The 24146-nt window shown below is 51.3% G+C and overlaps 1 protein-coding gene and 2 non-coding genes across 3 annotated transcripts in view; all 3 read right to left on the reverse strand.

Moving 5' to 3' along the window:
- LOC144790746 (uncharacterized) overlaps positions 1–24146 on the reverse strand; it is a 59180-nt gene that overhangs the window by 20432 nt on the left and 14602 nt on the right. The window contains exon 8 of the mRNA XM_078665454.1: positions 670–729. Within this exon, the coding sequence (XP_078521580.1) occupies positions 670–729 (60 nt within the window). The remainder of the gene's footprint in view (positions 1–669; positions 730–24146) is intronic.
- On the reverse strand, positions 47–118 carry LOC144793301 (small nucleolar RNA SNORD2). The gene has a single exon (XR_013602890.1). It is a non-coding gene; the product is annotated as a small nucleolar RNA SNORD2 (small nucleolar RNA).
- On the reverse strand, positions 371–442 carry LOC144793297 (small nucleolar RNA SNORD2). Its single transcript, XR_013602887.1, has one exon. It is a non-coding gene; the product is annotated as a small nucleolar RNA SNORD2 (small nucleolar RNA).

Consider the following 24146-nt stretch of genomic DNA (forward strand, 5'->3'; position numbering starts at 1 on the left):
TACGACATGCACAGTATGATGGGTTACCTGGACCCGGGGGTGGGCAAAGTGATCAGCGTTAAGTTTTATCACCACTTGGTTGTCTGTCCCTAAAGATGCTTAAGCCATCATTTCACTTTGCCCAGCTTCACACGCGTTGTACCACCCTTCACTGCCCAGGGTCACAGGCCATGTTTTGGCATCAGTGGACACGTTATACGTTAGGGCGGGCAATCCTCACACCTCCACAATAAAGAGCTAAGAATTACCTGCATTTCAACCTTCACTGATCTTGTAACCCACTTTGTCCGAAACTCTACCCCTGTAGGAGACAAAAAGCCGCCTTTAAATCCATGTTTTAACAGAGACCCGAGCAACACAAGTCAGTTTTAAGTGATCAGCGTAAGGTTTTATCATCATTTGGTTGTCTGTCCCGAAAGATGTTAAAGCCATCATGTCACTTAACCCTCCTGGCGGAACACAGCATTTCTCGATTCATCGCATAATAGAAGGAGAACCAGGTTTACCTGCACTAATTAGTAGAGGCTGCATTCAAAAGCAGCATTCTTTCGCGTTTATAAGTTTCGCAAGCGAGCTCGGATTCAATAAAACAGACCTTCCCAAAGCTTCGAGAGACTACGGCTAAAGCGAGTAAACTTTAGTTCAGACTGCCAAAAAAGGCGTACTTACCTGAGACTGCGCATGCCGAGGGCTGTTCCATGCTCCATACAAGTTGACCCGTGACACTCCCTGCAGAAAACACAAAACAAGGACAAATGTGACCATTATAAACAGTACAGGAGAATACAGACTCCCCATCAACGCACCTGCTAAGCTACACATCGAGTTAAAAGTCCGACACCACACGAGACATGTGGAGTATCCGCAAGACCCACTTTACATTGAATTGCGTTTCTAGGTGTGTCGGCCACAATATAGTGATGGATTACAACCGTGTAATCCACTGTGGAGAGCGGTCCTTGATCTGCCCCTTAAGAACTGGCTGCAAAGTACCAAAGAACTTTACAGCAGTAAAAGTCTCGAGGGAGAATGCCACAAAAAAAAAAAAAAAAAAAAAAAAAAAAAAAAAAAAAAGGCCCAGTCCTGCCTCGTGAGCCCAGTCTACACTTACATTTATTTTTGAAGCAACGATGATCACGGTCAGATTTATTTATTTAATGCACTTTTACATAGCGCGAACTTTACCCAAGAGTGTCAAGTGTGCTTTCCAAAAGAACCAGTTTACATTTCATAAGGACTTCGGAGTACATGAGTTACTGCCTAATAACTCACTTCTCCCCACCTACCACGGGACAGTGCGCGTGTGAGACGAGGCCCACGTGCAACAGTGACATTTATCACACACGTCCATGGATACCTCGACAACCAATATGAGGTTTGTGACCCCGCAGATTTTAAGTTCTCCATGTAATGTTACCTGAAACTACGAAGTGGGGCGGAGCCTGGTTCCGGGTTGCTTTCTTCAGCCCCCATGTCAGCGAACTGGAGAATAATAAAAATAAAGGGCAGATTTATGAAGGCCTTGCGCCGCCGGTGTGTCACTTTTTCCCATGTTAAAAATGACGCACCGGCGGCGCAGATTTATGAAGGCCTTGCGCCGCCGGTGCGTCATTTTTAACATGGGAAAAAGTGACGCACCGACGGCGCAAGGCCTTCATAAATCTGCCCCCTAGTGCTTCAGTCGGAGCTCACAATTCGCGTCGGTCAATTCTGCAAATGGTAGCGTGTTTGAGATGCAGCGCCCCCCCGGCGATGCTTTATGCGCCTCTGGGCGTAGGAGTGACGCAACAGGTGAAGGGCAGTCTGGGAGCTGTAGTCCTTGCTCCCCCTCGGTCCACGATTCAGCGGCGTTCGGGCTTCAAAAGTATTCAAAAGCAGGATACACAGTAATCTCGTCTGGCTGCCCAGCCACGCTATTGCCACATGGAAGAATGAAGTCTTACAAAATGGGGAAAAAGCTGTATCTTTAAATTGAATACAGAACGTCTGGTCAATCACAGGGCAGAGTACCTCCACATTCATGACTGCTCTAAATCTCCTAAAAGTACTAGTCAAAAAAAGTCAAAAACGTATTGTTTCAGTTAATTAAAACCATAACAATACATTTACTAAAACAGAATGCTGCGATTAAAAAATATATATATTTTTTGTTTTTGTTTCCTAAAAATCATAGCTAGCAATACTGTGTGTAGGAAGGGGCTGTTTGAATATTTATACATTGAAAGTTGTCGCCACAGAAGGTTAATCATTCTGAAGCGTACAGGAAAAGTTACCAGGCTGTGTGTACAACGAGAAGAGGTAAATGATCGATGTATTAGTAGAAATTGAGTTGAGTTAACATCAGTAGTGGTCATTCAAATATTCCTCTAGAGGACACCAAAAATGCGGGAGGGGAATGGGAGCACACTGCTTCACCTCCCAGCGCAGTTCGCCCCTTTGCATCCTGGTAAATGCAGTTCAATTTAAATGCTTACTAGAAAGTTTGCAGAGTGTTTCAGCAAAGTTAGTGCAGGTTAGTGCTGTTAATCTCCAGACATGTGTTTCTGGATTATATCCTTCATCAGTAGAGATAAAACGAAATTCTTCTGGGGTTTGCTGAGAAAGCTGCCACAATCCTTTCAGGTCTCTGTACCTCTCCCTGGCGCACAGGTGCATCTCCAAGAGCTCGTCAGCCCAGTGGCTCAAGGGAGCCTTTTTAAACAGAAGGGGGATGGGAGCGCACTGCTTCACCTCCCATCACAGTTCGCCCCTTTGCATCCTGGTTAATGCAGTTCAATTTAAATGCTTACTTGAAAATTTGCAGTGTTTGAAAAGGTTCCCTTGAGCCATTGAGCTGACGAGCTTGTGGAGATGCTCCTGTGTGCCTGTGAGAGGTACTGAGACCTGTAAGAATTGTGGCAGCCTGCTCAGCCACCCCAGATGAAAATCGTTTTTAGGTTTCGCCTGGCGTAGCACTGCGCAGCAGTGTTCACACAGGCGAAATCTCATGTTTACTAGTACGGGGCTTTTTCCCGCCTCTCTCTTCCATTGGCTAGTTCCATAAATGGAGGCTAACCATTGGAAGAGAGATTATATTTAAGAACTTGTAAAGCGCGAACTGTCACCATTGCAGGCATCCTGGCGCTAAGAGATGTGTCAATCTTCGCGGGAGCAGATTCGTGGGCGTTCCGGAGAATTTTTCTCATCCCGCCCCTTTTTGAACGTCATGCAGCGGTGGGTGTTGTCTTATTTTTTTTTTCCCTAGGATGTTTGCGGCTTCCATTTGTTTCTAGGAGCTGAGGCGGTTGGGTGGGTTCACGTATTGGCTTGTCTATTTTATGTTTCACGGGGCCAAAGCTGTTTTTTTTCTTTACCTTCCCTCCCAAAAATTTCCTTTGGAATGAGTTTCACGGCGGTGTCGAAAAAAGGAGCTTTTCACTCCGCTAAATTCCCCGGTATATTAATCTCATTATTCTCTGAACCGTTTAACCGGCAATGCCAAATGCAATTTGTATTCTGCAGCCAAGCAAATGCGCTAAACTGATGATCCCAATCCGGACTGTGGCAAGCCTGGATATTGTCGGGTCCGAAAAGGCCGTCGAAGCAGTGCCCAGTGTTCCCATATGCCTTGTGAGCTTCATGACACAACGTTGCGTCTGCTCTGCAAGGGATAAATTAAGCGTGTGAAAGTCTTATCAAAGCCCTCATTTTCCAGTTAATCAAATCTCCCCTAACCAAATTAGCACGCATAATTCCTCTGGATGCCAGGCACAAAAAAAGTGCATTATACCGCTCCCCGCCTCCCGTTCTGCGGCGTTGAAAGATTGCGAGCAGCGGGGAGGCCTTTCCCGTCCGCCTGAGTGGGTCCAAAGAGAGGCTTCTTCTGAAAGCCGGAGCGAGGTAAACTTTTTGGCAAGGCTTGTTCTCTTGGTATCCTCTGTGTTTTTTGCTTGGACTCTTCTCTGTTAGAGTTACTGACCTTGCGGGGGTGGCGGAGATATGACTCCCGAGAGGAGTTTGAGCCCCTCTGTTTTTATTCGTACTCACCCCGAGTTCAACGATAACCTGAATTTCTTTGTTCCCCGAGCCCTCTGAAGGAAGCAGGGGTGCTCGGACGATTTTTGTACCGGGAGTTGGGGGAAATGATCTACATGGTTGTGGGGCGTGGGGCAACATAGATGAAATATCTCTGGTCGAAATCAAGAGACGCTGGATCCGAGCAGCTCCCCAGGGGCTCCTGTTATCTGGGCAGCAGCGCCGTATCGCAGAGGTGGGAGGGGCCACGGCTGTCCAATCCATGCAGGTAATTGTAACCCGATGGATACTGCTGCTGCACGAAACAGATCTGTGTAATCTTGCTCTCTCAGGCCCGCAAGATCTATGTAACCTAGCGAGGCAGCTCTGCTTTCAATGGCATGCATAGTGTGGCACTAGGGACAGCTCACCCCTGGTATACCTATACATTAATTGTGCTTCTGTTCTGGTTCTGTTGTCTAATGTAGTACCCGAAGGCAGTGTTACTCCTCAGTAGTTAAGATATTTGCAATCTACTAAATGTTTGCTGTACGAGACTGTCATATATCCCCAGATTGGGCACATTTGCTATTTTATTCATCGTAGTTCTGTGTTACCTGCTGCCTAGTTCTGCCTCTATGATGCCTGTTTAGCACGTGGCATAGCTCTGCTGTCATATGCTTCTACGATTCGCGTTTCCTTGGTCATGACCCTGGTTAATGGATGGATTTATAGGATCTCTGTAAAGTGAGACACGACCCTACTTCTATAGGCCTGAAAGATGAGTGTCGCTGCGGATGTGTTTGGGCGGCACCCCCATAATTTGCGGGTGCAGGAGGAGAGCTGTTCTCCCTGCGGACGGCCCTCCAGCTAACAAAGACCAGTGTGTATAGTGATATGCATGTGTAGAGTATTTGTATAGTGCAATCCTGGCCAAAAAGCCTGTTGGGCGCTATGCAGTTTCAATGGCAAGCAAACTGTCAGGGAATGATAGGCGGTGTAGGTGGTTTTTTATGTTCCAGCATTTTGGAGTAGTGTTCGTTAAAGATGTGTCTCTTGAACTCTTTCCTTTATTGGAACAGCATGGATAGAGCGATTCTTTTCCAGATCCTGGGTCCATAGACAGAAAAAGGTTTGCTGTCTTTTTTTTTCTTTTCAAACATCTTCGTCTCCAATTTGAAGGTGAACTTACACTGAGGAGAAGAACCCGGAGGAGTGTGCAGGTACGAGCGTGAGTGCAGCAGCGTGTGACGGTTGGACGAAGTATTCAGAGCAGAGAAATAGCCTTCTCTGGGGGGTGGGGGCAAGAAGTAAATCGTGTAAGCTGGGCTTTAAGTGGGATGAAAAAAACTGGGGGTCTCTCAAAAGGGCGTGGCCAATATAATTAAGGACGTGGCTTAAAAACATGTAAACTAAAAGTCTGTGCTTAATAGTATAGTGTGCCGCCCGGCCTGTATTTTGCTGTTACTGTCATTACATCCAGATATATGATAAAAGTAACATATCTACAACAAGTCAAGACTATTGGCTTTGTCAATAGTCGTTAGTTGCATAAGATAAATAAGCAGCAACTATATGTCGCATATAATATTGGAAAAGCTTCGACTTAAAGCCCTGGTGACACCAAGACAATGTTGCTGCTCCTTAGATTCATAAAGAGAAGGAAAATCCAGAGAGAAAATGACTCACTTTAAAGGATTCCCCTTCCCCTACAACGCTCACCTGTCATGACCTTATGCCGTAACTTCTCCACTAGTGAGAAATGAGCAGTGTGAGCACGCGCACATCAATGCTCAGCTATTGCCATTGTAAATGACAATGCCATTTATTTATCTGTTTTCAAAACCAACACATAAATAAAAAATGTGTCATTTACAATGCCAATAGCTCTAACTTTTGCAAAGGCGAGACCGTTGCATTGTAAATGCTTGTTTTAATCTCTACTGAGGATGGATAAAATCCAGAAACACATGTGTCTAGAGATGTACAGCACTAACCTGCACCAACTTTGGTGGAACACTCCAGCAAAATACTAAGTAAGTATTCACTACAAACTGCATTTACCATAATGCTAAGGTGCGAACTGTGCTGGGAGGTCAGCAGTGTGCTCCCACCCCTTCCTGTTTGAAAAGGCTCCCTTGAGCCATTGAGCTGACGAGCTTGTGGAGATGCACCAATGCGCCTGTGAGAGGTACTGAGACCTTTAAGAATTGTGGCAGCCTGCTCGGCCACCCCAGATGAAAATTGTTTTTTTAATCTCTACTGATGAAGGATAAAATCCAGAAACACATGTGTCTAGAGATGTACAGCACTAACCTGCATCAACTTTGGTGGAACACTCCAGCAAAATACCAAGTAAGCATTAACTACAAACTGCATTTACCAGAATGCTAGAGGGCGAACCCTGCTGGGAGGTCAGCAGTGTGTGCTCCCACCCCTTCCGGACACCAAAAAAGCGCAAATTTACTGAAAATAGATTTAAAATAGTAGAGATCTGCTGGTATAGAGAAAAATAATCATTTTATTACAATGTTACATCGTCACTGTTGGTTCACTTCGAAGCACAGGATGTACAACGCGTATACACAGTGGCAGGAAGAGTCTAATTGGAAGCAAAGACCGATTCCCTCAATCCTGACTTTGTGGCATATTCTCAGTCAAATGTCATCCTCAGCAACTCTGTTTTAGAGGAATTTCATGAAACTGAGATATTTGTATTTTGCCCTCAAGACAGGGTTTACATTGTTCAAGAGTCTTGATCTCTGTATCCAGAGCGCACTCGTCTTGTTTGAGCTCCACCCAGTGTTTTTGTTAGGTTTTTGTTAGGTGTCAGTTTTTATACATAGCCCCAACTGTTGTACCACTAGACCTTCTGGATGGCACAAAACTCAGAGTCAGTTCTTAACACCATCTTGAGCTAGTTGAGTGATTAAAACACAGTTTTACTTCCAGTGAAGTCCTCTGAAATTGATGTTGCAGTAGGCAAGTTGACCATTATCAAGGCATATGTTAGCTTAACTCTCTGATGGGTTTGGAACACTGTGAATATTTTCTGAAGTACAGTATACTGAAGATCTACTCCATTTCAACCACTGCATTGATTCAGGTAAAAATGATATGATATGACGCCCAACTTTTTGAAGTCAAAGACGATCTCGTACTTTCAAATCATTCAGATTTTCAAGATTTGTGTGTTGTTACACACAGCTTTAAGAACTCAATTTGGCCTCTTGTTAGGAAAATTAAGCTTTGATTTACATATCAATATATGTGTTCCAGACAAGTGATAATGATTGATTGACTACCTTAGTCCTCCTTCAACCTGGTGGGAATCTGCATGTTGTCTGCATTCATTCAAAAAAGGCATCTGTTATTTCTGTAGCATTTGCGTAAATGGAAGACTTTGAACAGTGGATGAGGGGGGGATCCTTGGAGAATGCAGTGTGCCATTATGGGCCTGATTCACAAAGGTAAATTTACACATGCTGGTAAGTTTACTACTTTCTCAGAACTCACAAACTATGGGGACTGTTTTATGACTGCACTCCCTGTACTTGAGTGTGGAGTTCTCCGCACCTGGAGGCTTCGCAATCGGGGCAGAGAACTCTGCACACATAAGTATAGGGAGTGCAGAGTCGTAAAACTTTGCACGTAGTTTGTGAATTGCATTTTGTAGTACTTTTTAGTACTACAAATTGTACGACAAACTGCAGTTTGTGAACCAGTCCCCTTAAGTGCACATTATAGCAGCAATCCAAATTGCACCTTTTGGTAATGGTTAGTGTGGAACAAATGGATCTCCCTTTTAAAGTAGTATCTGCTACTTGGGTCATTCATTTAATCTTGTGACAAGAATCACTTTGTTCATCATGTTGTATGACGTCGAGAGATCAATGACTAGGAGGTTTGGTTGGCTGCCTACATCCAGGGCACTAAAGGCCTCCTCTATGGTGTCAGCCTAAGTGGTTTTGGTTCCCATTTTCTCCTCTGACTCAGAGTCTGGTGTTCCAAGTGCTCTTCTAATTTATTTTCCAAGATTTTGCTTCGATCTGATAGATTTTAGATTAAGTGTTAGTGTATAAACTCTTAGGCATCTGGTGATGACTTCTTGTGTTTCAGTGGGCTTCAGTATGTGACCATTATGTACGGTGAATTGACAAGGTCGGTGAAATAGGTCGTTCGCGTCGGAAGGGATTGTTTTCATACACTCTAGACCGAAAAATTGGATGCTATGTCTTCTTAAGCCACATTCAATACATACTCTACTTCTGTAGGGATGAGGAAAGCTCTACACTGGATATAATACATTCTTTGAAAATGTATAATTAAAAAGTATAAGCGCTTCACGTCTCTCTTCGGTTGTTATGAGATTATATACAAAAATAACAGGTCTAAGATAATATATATTATTTATTTGATTTGTTACACACTTTACTTAAGTGTATTTTTCTTTGCTTTCTTTATACTTCATGGTAAACCTTTCTACCAATACTTCATTGAATTCTGAAAGTTTCAGACCATGATCTACGCCACTGCGACCCTTGACCCCACCAGGTAGGTCGCTCCCCCCCGCACAGCACCGCCTGTGCCTCCCTGCCCCAGCTGCCGCTGCTGAGGATGTTTGAGGCCCTCCACCACCCGCAGGCTACCACCTGCGCCTCATCCCTGGTGGCCAGTGGTAGGCCGTAGGTAGGTTTGTTCATCCTCTGCTTTATTGCTTTTATTGTATTGCCTGTATTTTCATTGTTGTGTCTGACTGCTGTAGTCTGTCTTCCCCCGCTGCCTGTACGTGGTCTGTGCCCCTTTTTCTTCCCTCTGTTCCCCTCGCTGTCCCCGTGCTCTCTCTGCCCGGTCTTTTCTTTTGTACCCCTCGCTGCCGCCGTGTCTCTGCCCGGTTCACCCTTCTGTTCCCCTCGCTGCCCCCGTGCCTCTCTGCCCGTTCTGCCTTCTGTTCTTAGCTGCATTTCTGTATTCTTTATTTTGGCCTCTGTGCCACTCGTTTTTCCCTGGTTTTTGTGCCCCTTTTTGCCTTCTGTTCCACTTGTTTTTTTGTGCCCTTCTGCCCTCTGTGCCACTCATTTTTGTGCCCTTCTGCCCTCTGCCACTCGTTTTTTCCTCGTTTTGGGCCCCTTTTGCCTTCTGTTCAACTCATTTTTGTGCCCTTCTGCCCTCTGTTCCACTCATTTTTGTGCCCTTCTGCCCTCTGTCCCACTCGTTTTACCCTCAATTTTGTGCCCCTTTTCCTTCTGTTACCTTCATTGTCCGTCACCGCTGCGTCCCCTGTGGCCCCGCCCCCCTGACTGCCCACTGCCCATTCGCTGCACCCGCCTCCCAGCTGCTCCTCCCTCCCACCTCCCCATTTATGCCAGCCGCTGCGCAGCCGCGCCTAAGGCTAGCCTGTCTGCACCCGTCCATGCCTGGACCGCGCCCAGCGCCAGAACCCCTGGCCCCCGCACCGAAGACCGCTGCCACTACGACACCAGCACTCTGCACACTCTCAACTCCGGACAGAGCCACACCTTGTTCAAGGCCGCCCCGAAACGCACACACGGCCCCTTCACCTGCCGGAACTGCAGCTACACCAGCCTCAGAGCCAATGAACCACCCGCCAAGAAAGACCCCAACCACCTACGATACATACTACTGAACACCCGCTCCACACGCAGGCATGCAGTCGAGCTCTGGGACCTGCTCGACACAACATCCCCGGACGTCGCCTTCCTGACAGAGACCTGGTTTAACAACTCCTCCATACCCGCCATCGCCATAGCCATCCCAGACGGCTACAAGATCACCCGCAGAGACCGCAACAACGGAGTCGGAGGAGGAATCGCCATCATCCACAAGAACAGCATCAGGGTCTCGACTAGCACCGACGACGCGCTCAGCACCGCCGAACACATGCATTTCCAGATCCACATAGACCCTAATTCCACCCTCGTCTACCGACCCCCCCAGACCCCGCCCCCAGTTCATCGGCTCCATCGCCGACTTGATCAGCACGCACGCCCTGATCTCCACCGACTGCATCCTCCTCGCAGACCTGAACTTTCACCTTGAGAACAACAACGACAATAACTCCACAATCCTGATCGATAACCTCGCCAACCTCGGACTGAAGCAACTCGTCACAACGCCCACCCACTCCGCCGGCCACACGCTCAAACCAGTCGTCTCCATCAGCCACACCACCGAACTCCTATGGACCGACCACAGCTGCATCCACTTCGCCTTCCAGAAACCCACCGCACCCAACAGATCCCTCGCCGCTGCTGGAGCAAAATCACCGAAGACCAACTACACGCAAACCTCGCTCAGCCCACCCATCGAACCCTCCAACACCGACGACGCTGCCCACAGCCTCAGACGCTGGATTGAGGACTGCGCCAACACCCTTGCCCCACTGAAGAAACCCCCCCCACAGAGACACCAGCAAGAGGGCCAGCTGGTTCACCCCAGAACTCCTTGCCTCCAAGCAAGCCTGCCAGAAACTAGAGAAGAAATGGCACAGTGAACAAACTCCGGACAGCCACGCAGCACACAAGGACGCCATCCGCAACCACCACAACCTCATCAGGGCGGCCAAAAGGACCTACTTCAAAGACCGCCTCGACAACAATGCACACAATAGCAAGGAGCTCTTCAACATCGTGAAGGAACTCTCCAACCCCAGCTTCAACACCAACGACATACCGCCGTCGCAAGCCCTGTGCGTCTCCCTCGCCAGCCCTGTGCGACTCCCTCGCCACCTTCATCCACCGCAAGATAGCATACATCCACAACAGCTTCAACACCCAGACATCCCCAACAGACAGCAACACAACAGACCCTCCGCACACCATCGACTACGACCCCCTGCTAGCCTGGGCCAGCGTGAGCATAGATGACACCATCATGACCATGCGCTCAATCCACTCCGGCTCTCCGTCGGACCCATTCCCGCACCACGTCTTCAACAGAGCAAGCAGCTCCATCGCACCCCACCTGCACAACGTCATCAATCTCTCCCTCTAGACAGCGACCTTCCCAGAGATCTGGAAACACGCCGAGATCAACACCCTACTCAAAAAACCTAAGGCAGACCCAAGAGACCTCAAGAACTTTGGGCCCATCTCTCTGCTCCCCTTCCCGGCCAAGGTCATCGAGAAAACCGTCAACAGACAACTAACCCGATACCTCGAAGAAAACAGTATCCTGGACCCTTCCCAGTCAGGGTTCCGCAGCAACCCCAGCACCGAGACTGCATTCATCGCCGCCACCGACATTAGGACCCTGCTGGACAATGGCGAGACCGCAGCACTCATCCTCCTAGACCTCTCTGCCGCCTTCGACAACGTCTGCCACTGCGCACGCCGCAGGGATCAGAGACATGGCACTGTACTGGACCACCTCCTTCCTTCCTCTCCAGCACAACCCAGAGCGTCCGCCTCCCCCCATTCTGTTCCAAAGCCTCCGAGATCTGCGGCGTACCCCAGGGATCCTCCCTCAGCCCGACGCTGTTCAACATTTACATGGCCCCGCTCGCACACGTAGCCAGACAGCACGACCTCAACATAATCTCCTACGCAGACGACACTTAGCTGATCCTCTCCCTCACCAAGGACCCCATCACAGCCAAAGCCAACCTCCACAAAGGAATGAAGGCCTTCGCCGACTGGATGAAGACCAGCCGTCTGAAGCTGAACTCTGACAATACGGAGGTCCTCATCCTCGGCTCCAACCCTTCAGCCTCGGACGACTCCTGGTGGCAGACAGCACTGGGGGCAGCCCCGACACCCACCGACCACGCCAGCAACCTGGGAATCATCCTCGACTCAACGCTCTCAATGACCAAGCAAGTCAATGCCGTCTCCTCCTGCTTCAACACTCTCCGCAAGATCTACAGATGGATCCCGACAGATACAAGAAAGACAGTTACCTAGGCCCTCATCAGCAGCAGACTCGACTACGGAAACGCCCTCTGCGCTGGAGCCCGGACCAAGCTCAAATGACGACAGCGCATCCAAAACACCTCGGCATGACTGATCCTCGACGTACCACGCCACGGCCACATCACCCCCCCACCTGAGAAACCTGCATTGGCTCCCAGTCAAGCACCTCACCCACGCACACAAGGCACTCCACAAGACTGGCCCAGACTACCTCAGACAGCTCTCCTACATCCCCAACCACCAGCTATGCTCCGCCGACCTCTCATTCGCCACCGTCCCGCGCATCCGAAGAACAACCACTGGTGGGAGATCCTTCTCCCACCTCGCCAAGACATGGAACACCCTCCCACTGAGCCCTCCCACTGAGCCTACGACAGACCCAAGACCTGCTGACCTTCAGGAGGATACTCAAGACCGGGCTGTTCGATCAGTAGCACCCCTAGTGCCTTGAGACCCTCGTGGGTATGTAATGCTTTACAAATGATTGACTGCATCCAAAGCTGCATTTAAATATTTGTACTTCACTGTTGTACCACTTATTGTTGATCTTAGAACTATTTGCTTTATTTACTATTGATTGTAGCCATAAATGCACTGCAATGTGGCACTGTAATAACAGGCAGCAACTAGGAGGCCTATTTTACAAATAGAGGAGTTTGATTGCAGATTAGCCATGGAACAAAAAGAAAGTAAAAAATGTTTGGCCAAATGGCAGTTTTTACAGATAAACATTGGCAACCAGTCCCGCCTACCTCTACATACAAGAGCACAATTTGCATTGCCAATGCTTATTCATAATAGTGTATCTTCCGCATTCCAACTGCAGTTTTTCTAAGGATCACTAGGTGGCATGGAATGGTAGCAAACAGGTGTTTAAACATGGCTGTGTTTGCAGTGCTGAGCTCGGAGAAGGAAGTATAGAGACTACAGACCGTAAAACAAAAAAGCTGCTAATGGCGGATCAAACACAGAAGTGATGAAAGCACAGCAGCGGTTCCTCCACTCAGGGGGGGAGGAGCATCGCCCCACTGCTTTTTATCAGTGAAGTTAATGAAAAATAAATAAACTCAGGTTATCACTTTATTTGGTCTTGCTGTCCAGCAGCTTTGCGGGCAGGGCTGTTCTCACGACAGTGGTGAGTGGCGGTGAGCACACTAAGTGCGCATGAACGTTTGGCCGGCCATCTATGGCCAGCCAAACAATCATGCGTACTTTGCATGTTCTCCACGAAAGTTGCATTACAGCCTGCACAGAGAAAATGCCCAGGCTCCCAGTCAGAGTCTGCATGCCAAACCACGGCGCTCAGACCAGTCACAATGCTGCATTGCAGCATTGTGATTGGTTAACTTTGAGCTTGGGTGTGCTTCCTGTTCCGGCCAGAGCAAGGGACTAGGAAGAGAGATGCAATGAAAAGGTAAGTTCTCTTTTTAAAAAAATACCCGCAACTCCCACCCCCCACCCTCAAATCTGTGCCAGCTGCCAACTGTGAAAGCAACAAATCGGAGCAAGGCAACAGTGTGACATGAAAGCCATCCAATCTCCAGCAAGGAATGGCTCTTTGGAGTATTATATAAAATGCTGTCTCCCGACAAACCACAAGCGCTGCGTGTAGTGAGACCACAAGGGGAATAAAAGATATAGCATGACAAACTTGCTGCTGATGTAAAGGAGACCAGTGTGGTAGGTAGACTGCTCTAGGCACTTAGCAGTGTGACTTGATTATAACCCTCCATCGCTCCAAGAGGTCACTGTATTCCTATGATTTTTACAAGAGTGCCTGCACCAGTAAAGGAAGGGTTAGCGGCAGGCAACTGAGCCCCCTCCCATGCAATTAGCCTCCAGTTCACCTTTTACGTTTCAGTGCACCCCTGCTGATCAGTGGCGTAACGAAACATGAGGGGGCCCCCTGCAAACTAAATGGAGGGGGCCCCCCTCCCATTCTCCGTGCCAGTCTAGAGCTCTCAGGCCAGCGACCCGCCATACTGCAGGGGATGCGGGGCGATTGTTCCGCCACTGGTACCAATTCAGCCTTTATAAGTAACACGGGATGGTGGAGTTAAAGGTTGGGCTTAGTCTGCCAGAAGGCTATCATAGGTGGCGGTCCATTCATTACAGGGTCCCTGCCATCAGTAGGCCGGGCAAGTTTGTCCAATTTTAGGTGGGTTTCCTGATGCAGACCCCTGTCATGATATAAAACATCGGGCCAACTCATCGTTCAGTTTTGACAAAAGTGCATCCACTGCTCCTTCTCATTTCCATTTTAAAACAGTGGACAATGCTTCAATGCAGTATTTCAAAAGCAGATGTAACCACAAAGAGCACAATTTGATAATACATTTTTATTAGACAATAGCAAGAGGCATTGCATAACTTCATACTTTGACCCCAATTCCATCACAGTATCTCTCTCTCTCTGTCAGTCAGTATCTCTCTTTCAGTCAGTCAGTCTATCTCTCTTAGTCAGTCAGTATCTCTCTTTCAGTCAGTCAGTCTATCTCTCTCGGTCATTCAGTCTCTCTTAGTCAGTCACTCTCTCTCTCAGTCAGTCAGTCAGTCTCTCTCTCTCTCTCTCTCTCTCTCTCTCTCTCTCTCTCTCTCTCAGTCTGTCAGTCAGTCAGTCAGTCTCTCTCTTAGTCAGTTAGTCTCTCTCTTAGTCAGTCAGTCCCTCTCCCTGTCAGTCCCTCTCACAGGTCAGTCTCTCTCTCTCTCTCTCAGTCTCAGTCTCTCTCTCTGTCAGTCAGTCAGTCTTCCAGACAGTCTTTCTCTCCCTCTGTCAGTCTCTCTCAGTCAGTCATTCTCTCTCAGTCAGTCTCTCTTCTCTCTGTCAGTCAGTGACTCTCTCGGTCAGTCAGTCTCTCTCGGTCAGTCAGTCTCTCTCTCTCTGTCAGTCTCTCTCTGTCAGTCAGTCTCTCTCTCTCTGTTGGTCAGTCTCTCTTTCTCTGTCAGTCTGTCAGTCTCTTTCTCTCTCTCAGTCTCTGGCAGTCAGTCTCTCTCTCTGTCAGTCTCTCTCTCAGTCAGTCTCTCTCTCAGTCAGTCTCTCTCTCAGTCAGTCTCTCTCTCAGTCAGTCTCTCTCTCTGTCAGTCAGACTCTCTCTCTCCCAGTCATTCTCTCTCTCTCCCAGTCAGTTAGTCAGTCTCTCTCAGTCAGTCATTCTCTCTACCTCAGTCAGTCAGTCTCTCTCTGTCAGTCAGTCTCTGTCAGTCAGACTCTCTCACTCAGTCAGTCTCTCTCCGTCAGTCTCTCTCTCCGTCAGTCTCTCTCTCCGTCAGTCTCTCTCTCCGTCAGTCTCTCTTTCAGTCAGTCTCTCTTTCAGTCAGTCTCTCTTTCAGTCAGTCTCTCTTTCAGTCAGTCTCTTTCAGTCAGTCTCTCTCTGTCAGTCTCTCTCTGTCAGTCTCTCTCACAGTCAATCAGTCTATCTCTTGGTCAGGCAGTCTCTGCCTCTCTCTCTCAGTCTCTCTCTCTCAGTCAGTTTCTCTCTACCTCAGTCAGTCTCAGTCAGTCAGTCTCTCTCTCTGTCAGTCAGACTCTCTCTCTCCCAGTCATTCTCTCTCTCTCTCTGTCAGTCAGTCTCACTCTCAATCAGTCTCTCTCTGTCAGTCAGTCAGTCACTCTCTCAGTCAGCCAGTCTCTCTCTCTCTCTCTCAGTCAGTTTCTCAGTCAGTTAATCTCTCGGTCAGTCAGTATTCAGTATCTGAGTCAGTCAGTCAGTCTCTACTCTCTCTCCACTCTCTCCATTTGCTCTCTCCATTCTCTCTCTCAACTCTGCCCACTCTATCTCTACTGTCTCTCTATCCACTGTCTCTCCTCTGTCTCTCTCTCCACTTTCTCTATCTCCTTTCTCTCACTATCTCTCTCTCTCCACCCTCTCTCCCTTCTCTCTCTCCACTCCCTCTCTACTCTCTCTCTCTCCACTCTCTCTCCACTCTCTCTCCACCCTCTCTCTACTCTCTCTCTCTCTATCTCTTCACTCACTCTCTCTCCACTCTCTCTCTACTGTCTCCCTCCACCCTCTCTCTATTCTCTCTACTCTCTCGCCACTCTCTCTCTCCAATCTCTCTCTCTCTCTCTCTCTCAACGGTCTCTCTCTCCACACACTCTCTCCCCAATGTCTCTCCACTCTCTCTCTCCACTCTCTCTCTCCACTCTCTCTCTCTCCACGCTCTCTCAATGGTCTCTCTCTCCGCTCTCTCTCCACTGTCTCTCTCTCCACACTCTCTCTCCCCAGTGTCTCGCCATGCTCTCTCCACTGTCTCTCTCCACTCTCTCCCCACTGTTTCTCTCCACTCTCTCTCTCCACTCTCTCTCTCTCCACTCTCTCTCTCCCACTCTCTCTCTCCCACTCTCTCTCTCCCACTCTCCCACACAGAGTAGTGTGCGTTCCATGGGCATCCGCAGAAATGTTTCCCGGGGGGGGGCACATTTTTAACTTCATCACCATCCCCGTTGCACCCTTCTCCCCTCTGCCTTGCACCCTTCTCTTCTCTGCCTTGCACACTTCTCCCCTCTGCCTTGCACCCTTCTCCCCCTATCTCTTCTCTCTCTCCACTCTCTCACTATCACTCTCTCTCCACCCTCTCTCCCTTCTCTCTCTCTACTCTCTTTCCACTCCCTCTCTACTCTCACTCTCCACTCTCTCTCCACCCTCTCTTTACTCTCTCTCTCTCTCCACTCACTCTCTCTCCACCCTTTCTCTACTCTCTCCACCCTCTCTTAACTCTCTCTCCACTCTCTCTCTCTCCCCACTCACTCTCTCTCCACTCTCGCTCCACTGTCTCCCTCCACCCTCTCTCTATTCTCTCTACTCTCTCGCCACTATCTCTCTCCAATCTCTCCACTCTCTCTCTCCACTCTCTCCCCACGCTGTCTCCACTGTCTCTCTCTCCGCTCTCTCTCCACTGTCTCTCTCTCCACTGTCTCTCTCTCCTCTCTCTCTCTCTCTCTCTCTCCAGTGTCTCTCCATGCTCTCTCCACTCTCTCTCCACTATCTACTCTCTCTCCACTGCCTCTCTCCACTCTCCCTCTCCACTGTTTCTCTTCACTGTTTCTCTCCACTCTCTCTCTCTCTACTCGCTCTCTCTCCACTCTCTCCCACTCTCCCTCACAGAGTAGTGTGCGTTCCATGGGCATCCGCAGAAATGTTTCCAGGGGGGGCACATTTTTAACTTCATCACTATCCCCCTTGCACCCTTCTCCCCTCTGCCTTCCACCCTTCTTGCCCTCCCTCTTGCACCTTTCTCCCCCTCCCCCTTGCACCCTTCTCTCCTTCCCCTTGTACCCTAGTCCACCTCTGCCGTGCACCCTTTTCTACCTTGCACCCTTCTCCCCTCTGCCTTGCACCCTTCTCCCCTCTGCCTTGCACCCTTCTCCCCACCGCCTTGCACCCTTCTCCCCTCCACCTTGCACCCTTCTCCCCACCACCTTGCACCATTCTCCCCTCCGCCTTGCACCCTTCTCCCCTCTGCCTTGCACCCTTCTCCTCTATTCCTTTCACCCTTCTACTCTCTGCCTTGCACCCTTCTCCCCTCCACCTTGCACCCTTCTCCCCACCACCTTGCACCCTTCTCCCCTCCTCCTTGCACCCTTCTCCCCTCCTCCTTGCACCCTTCTCTTCTCTGCCTTGTACCCTTCTCTTCTCTGCCTTGTACCCTTCTCTTCTCTGCCTTGCACACTACTCCCCTCTGCCTTGCACCCTTCTCCCCTCTGCCTTGCACCCTTCTCCCCCTCCGCCTTGCACCCTTCTCTACCTTTCACCCTTCTCCTCTCTTGCACCCTTCTCTTCTCTGCCTTGTACCCTTCTCTTCTCTGCCTTGCACACTTCTCCCCTCTACCTTGCACCCTTCTCCTCTCTGCCTTGCACCCTTCTCCTCTCTGCCTTGCACCCTTCTCCTCCTCTGCCTTGCACCCTTCTCCCCTCCACCTTGCACCCTTCTCCCCTCCGCCTTGCACCCTTCTCCCCTCTGCCTTGCACACTTCTCCCCTCTACCTTGCACACTTCTCCCCTCTACTTTGCACCCTTCTCCTCTCTGCCTTGCACCCTTCTCCTCCTCCTCCTCTGCCTTGCACCCTTCTCCCCTCCATCTTGCACCCTTCTCCCCTCCGCCTTGCACCCTTCTCCCCTCCGCCTTGCACCCTTCTCCCCCTTGCACCCTTCTCCCCCTCTGCCTTGCACCCTTCTCCCCTCCGCCTTGCACCCTTCTCCCCCTCTGCCTTGCACCCTTCTCCCCCTCTGCCTTGCACCCTTCTCCCCCTCTGCCTTGCACACTTCTCCCCCTCTGCCTTGCACACTTCTCCCCCTCTGCCTTGCACACTTCTCCCCCTCTGCCTTGCATACTTCTCCCCCTCTGCCTTGCACACTTCTCCCCTCCGCCTTGCTCCCTTCTCCCCCTCTGCCTTGCATCCTTCTCCCCTCCGCCTTGCACCCTTCTCCCTCCGCCTTGCACCCTTCTCCCCTCTGCCTTGCACCCTTCTCCCCTCTGCCTTGCACCCTTCTCCCCTCTGCCTTACACCCTTCTCCCCTCTGCCTTGCACACTCCTCCCCATCTGCCTTGCACCCTTCTCCCCTCTGCCTTGCACCCTTCTCCCCCTCTGCCTTGCACCCATCTCCTCTCTACCATGCACCCATCTCCTCTCTACCATGCACCCTTCTCCCCTCTGATTTGCACCCTTCTCCTCTCTACCTTGCACCCTTCTCCCCTCTGCCTTGCACCCTTCTCGGCCCCCCTTCCCCTCTCCCTGCAGACGCCCACATGGTGCTGAGGGCACCATTTTGCTGCCTCGTCCCTTCTCATGTGAGCTTTGCCCTGGAGAATGCTCTCTCTGGGGGCCCCCATTCCCACCCTTGTCCGAGCACTGCTATGTGCTGCCTTCTGCTCTCTGGGGCCCCACCCCATCCTTGGCCCTGTCTCTCCTCTTCTCTTGTGGGATGGGGCCCCCACCCCATCCTTGGCCTTGTCTCTCCTCTTCTCTTCTCTTGTGGGGTGGGGCCCCCACCCCATCCTTGGCCCCGTCGCTCCTCTTCTCTTGTGGGGTGGGGCCCCCACCCGTGGCCCCGTCTCTCCTCTTCTCTTGTGGGGTGGGGCCCCCACCCCACCTTTGTCCCTCTCTTCTCTTGTGGGGCGGGCTTTGCCTATGAGAGGAGAGAGTGGGGGCCGGGCTCTGTGCTGCCTCACAGGAGCCGTGGAGACTGCTGTCTCTGGGCCCCCACCCTCTTTCCGGTGTTCTGAGAAGCATTGTACCCCCATGTGGCTATGTCCCCCCTACGTCACGGGGTGCAGAAAATCTCAGCACCGAGCTATTCGCCGTCGCTCCCCCATGGCGCTTTGTACCCCCTACGTCATGGGGGAGGAGTGGTTCGCGTGCTTCAGTGTAGCAAATCTCAACACCGAGGTATTCGCCGTCGCTCCCCCATGGCGCTTTGTACCCCCTACGCCATGGGAGAGGAGCGGTTCTCGTGCTTCAGTGTACTAGAAGAATTGCCGAAATTTCTTGCGTACGCCATTTGCTTTTTTTGGTTATTTAGGGCGGGCGGTGTACTCCGCAGAGTTTTGCCTACATTGACAGAGCGGCCCCTTTGACTAGGTTTAACTCCCCCGATGGCATGGTACTTTTTCCCGGTTATTTGAAGCTTCGAGTTTTATATCAGTGCGGTCCCTCCGGCCATGTTTGCCTTCCCTCGATGGCCACGGTGGAGTTCTCTGGGGAAATAAATAAAAAAAATACAATAATAAGAAGCGGCGTACTGGTGGTGTTGCGCCTTTTTCAGCTGCAGTCTGTGGCTGGCTCGGTGCACGAGGCTTCATTTTTTTTTTTTTTTTTTTTTTTTTTTATTTAAATCTGTTTTATTGGTACACGTGGCATTCAATTACATTTCTTGTGCGCGTAATTCAAAGGGGAAACAACAAATGGAATAGTTCTTACATCAGCAATGTGAACGTTGGCGACTATAGAAAACCAGTTAATGCACTCACTGTTAATAAGTACCACCCGTTATCTTGGGGCGGTCCCTGCATTCACCAAATCATTCACTCCATTGCTACTATACAGTGTAATGCGCTCTGTTCGCCTCACTATGGTGCCAGACCTCACCCGTCAGGGCGGGCAGCCTGGCGGCCAGCCGCGCCCCCGGTGCTCGCGACCCACTGATTGGTGACGTAGCAAGTTGTCTCTCAGTAGTGCGAATAACCAGCCGGGCCCGATTCCAAGCAACCTGCAGATGTACCGTGGCCGGCTAGGAGGTTCAGTAGCCCGCCTCCGTGAGGCAGAAGGTTGCGGTCGTGGCTTGCATGTGAGCTGCACTCCTGTGTGTCGTCGCCGTGTGTCGAAAGTGAGAGGTGTAGGTGTGAAAGGTAGATCCGGCGTGGACAACTGGGGGGTGTCCTGTGCCGCTAACGCCACCAATTCAAACTGGGGAAAACAGGAGAGTAGGTGAGGGTGTGAAGAGTCCGATCTCGGAGTAAGGGGGGGGGGGTGCTGCAGTATTGGTTCTGCCTAGGCATCTTCGGGTGTGGTAGACTTGCGGGGTGCTGGCCCCGAGCGTGCTCGGGGGAGGAGGCATCGGCGGTGTGTAGTGGCTCTGGGTCTCGGGTGTGGGCGTACCTGTGGGGTCGAGGGTATATGTGGGCTCCGCTGATCAGTGGGGGGGGGGGTAGGACGTGTGGGTGGGCGGTGGGTCGCTGGGGTGGTATTCCATGCCCATATATGTGTGGCTCCCGATACTCCCCTCTCTCGCCACCCAGTCTGTGATTTGGACCTGACCCCCCCCTGTCCACTGGGGAGGAGCCATCTCTTTACAATATCCCTTTATCGCGGCAAGCTCTGGTGAATGCTCTCAGGAAGCCCTCCCATACCTGAGCTATCGGAATGGCCCTCCGCCCCGCCGTTTCCTCCCTACATAGCACCGTGCCTTCCGCGGTCGCCCAATAGATGAGAGAGGCGCACCAATGTTTCGGCAGGGGCGGTTCCACGGCTTTCCAGTGGCGGGTTATGAGTCTCTTGGCAGTTATCAGCCCCAAATCCCAGAACCTCATATGTGCTTTGTTATGTTTGGTCCTGGTTAGAAGGCCCAGTACACAGGTGTCCCAGTCGTGTCGTTGGCCCAGCGCAGTCCCTTTTGTCAACAGCGCGGTAACATCGTGCCAGTACGTCCGGAGCTTGGGACATGCCCACAGCATATGCAGGAGATCCGCGTCTAGGAGCGCGCAACGCGGGCATTTGGAGGTATTCAAACCAAAGTAGCGGTTAACCTTGTCCGGGGACAAGTATGCTCTATGCATGATATAGAACTGTATGATTCTGAATCTCGAGTTGCGAGGGATGTGTTGCGGCCCCTCTAGGATCCTTTCCCATTCTTTATCCGACCAGTCCCTCCCCCTGTCAATGGTCCATCTATCCCTAAGCGACTGAAGGGAGGCCGTTGTGTGGGACCTCAGTGCCTGCGTTAGCCAGTGCACAACGTGTGACCCTGCCCCCATTACGTGCAGGTATTGTATTAAGAGGTGGGTCTCGGGTTCCACGGACATATCGCCCCAGTGTTCCGTGAGGACTCGCATCATTGATGCATGCATCAGGAATTGTCCCGCTGGCAGTCCCGGAGTCTCCACCAGCCCCTCGAACCGTACCATGGCCCCGTCGTCATACAAGTCCGCCAGTGTCTCAAGCCCCACCTGCGCCCAGTCATGTAGGTGTGCTGCTGTCACCACTCCCCCAGGCCTTGGCAGTCCCTCTAGCGGCAGGGCTGGTGCATAGGGGGCAGTTTCCCTGGTCAATCGCAGTGCACGCCTGTAGCATCTCAGTGCCACTGCTAGGTGTAGCTGCGTCTCGCGTGTCGCTCCTCTGAGTGGGTGGAATAGTGCGAGGGCTTCTGCATGAGTCAGGGCCGGGACTGTCGAGGCCGTGTCGTTTAGGTTCCTACCCGCAAGCCAGGCCACCACCCACTGGAGTTGCGCGGCAAGGTAGTAATGCTCTTGATTCGGGACCGCGAGTCCCCCCGAGGCCGTCGGGGCATACAATTTCTTCAGGGCCACCCTCGGTCTCCCCACATTCCAGATCAGTGTTCGTGTAAGGGTCTCCAAGTCCCTAAAGACCCGAGCCGGGACATACACCGGTATATTCGAAAAATAGTACAGTAGTCTAGGCAGGACTATCATTTTAGTCAGGGTGATTCTGGCCGGGACATTGAGCGGGAGCGTGCCCCAAAATTGGATCTGGGCCCGCAAGGAATTTATGGCTCGAATCAGGTTGCCATCCAGTATGTCTGCCGCATTTCTATATATGTGGATGCCCAGATACTTAAAAGTGCCGGCATACCATGTCAGTGTCGTGTCCCCTAGTTGCACCGCGCATTCCTGCATATCCGGGTGAAAGGGGAAGACCCCAGATTTACCCCAGTTGACCCTCAGTCCCGAGTGAGTTGAGAATTCGCGGAGGGCGCCGGTTAGTCCCGGCGGTATCCGTGTCAGGTCCCTGACGTAGAGGAGTAGGTCGTCGGCATACAGGGAAACTGCGTGTACCCCATCTATCAACGGGATGCCCCACTCGGCGCCCTGCATCCGCAGTATCTCCGCCAGCGGTTCCATGGCCAACGAGAAGAGTAGAGGTGATAACGGGCAGCCTTGCCGTGTGCCCCGCCACACCCGTATGGCCTCCGATAGCAGGCCCCCTATCCGGACCCGAACTGTCGGAGTTTGATATAGGAGACCCACCATGTCCAGAAAAGCGTCTCCCAGGTCAAACTTTTGCATAACCGCCCTAAGAAACGGCCACTCCACCGAGTCGAATGCCTTTTCCAGGTCCAATACTATGCAACCTGATAGTGGCCAAGGGCCTCTCGCGTACTCCTGCACTCTAAATAGCCGGCGGATGTTATGTGACGTGCTGCGTGCGGGTACGAACCCGTTCTGGTCAGGGTGGACCAGGGTGGGCGTGTATTGGGCCAGTCTCCTCGCTAGCATAGAAGCTAGTATTTTGTAGTCCGTGTTTAAGAGGGCAAGGGGCCTATATGAGCCCATGAGTGCCCCGTCCTTACCCGGTTTCAGGAGGGAGACCAGTGTAGCCTCACTCAGAGATGGGGGCAGGGAGGAGTCGTCCAGTGCTGTCTCATACAGTTTTACGAGTTCAGGGACCAGGAGGTCTTGGTATGCTTTATAAAACTCCGCTGGGAGCCCGTCCGGGCCGGGGGACTTTCCGTTGGAGAGCGCCGCTATGACTTCCCGGAGCTCCTCGGGAGCTATGGGTGCCGTCAGGACGGTGCGTTGGGCATCGGTGAGTGTCGGCAGCAGTATCTGATCAAGATACTCCTCCGTGTCCGGGGCGGGCGTGGGCAGGCAAGAGCGATATAGTGCTTTGTAGTGTGCGGTGAACGCTCCGTGTATCTCTGACTGTGTGTGTAAGGGCACTCCATTCGCGCCTAGTACTTTTGTGACTGGCTGCGTCCGATCTTCTCTAGCGATGAGCCACGACAGCAGCTTGCCGGGTTTGTCCCCCCTGTCGTGTGTGCGCGCCGCGTGAGCCGCGAAGTTCAGACATCTGAGTCTCTCCAGTAGCTTTTCGTGGGCCGCCTGCGCTTTGTGAAGCCCAGTGATGTGCCCTCCCACCGAGTCCCGCTCATGTCTACTCAGTTCCTCCTCCACCCTGTGTAAGTCCCTCTCCACCTGGCGTTTGAGGTTCCCCTGCGTGCCCAAGCATTGTCCCCTAATGACCACCTTGAACGCCTCCCATTCCATCTGCAGAGAGGTGGCTGTACCTGCATTATCCTCGAAGTAGTGTACAATGTGTGCGAACAGTGAGTTCCGGAAAGGTGCGTCTAGCAGGAGGTCCGGCTGCAGCCTCCAGTTGGGGACAGGGGGGCGGGTGTGCGCCCAGGAGATCGTCAGCATATGTGGGTTATGGTCGGAGTGTGTCCTACCCATGTATAGCGCCTCCGTCGCCAGCGGGAGTAGATCATCTGTGAGCATGAATCTGTCTAACCGAGTGTGTAGGGTATGAGCTCCTGAGTAGTACGAGTATATCCTGGCCGTTGGGTTCCGGTGGCGCCACACATCATGTAGGTCCCAGTGTGAGGCCCAGGCTATAAGAGCTTTCATGGCACCCACCACTGGTGCGCCGGGTAGAGGTGGGAATGAGCGGTCCAGTGTGGTATCTAATACGCTATTGTAATCCCCCCCCAATATCCAGGGGATCCCGTGCCAGTGCGCCAGGGTTGTGGACACCATTTCCAGGAACCT

The sequence above is a fragment of the Lissotriton helveticus genome, chromosome 11 (genome assembly GCF_964261635.1).
Source record: "Lissotriton helveticus chromosome 11, aLisHel1.1, whole genome shotgun sequence".
NCBI classification, from domain to species: Eukaryota; Metazoa; Chordata; class Amphibia; order Caudata; family Salamandridae; genus Lissotriton; species Lissotriton helveticus.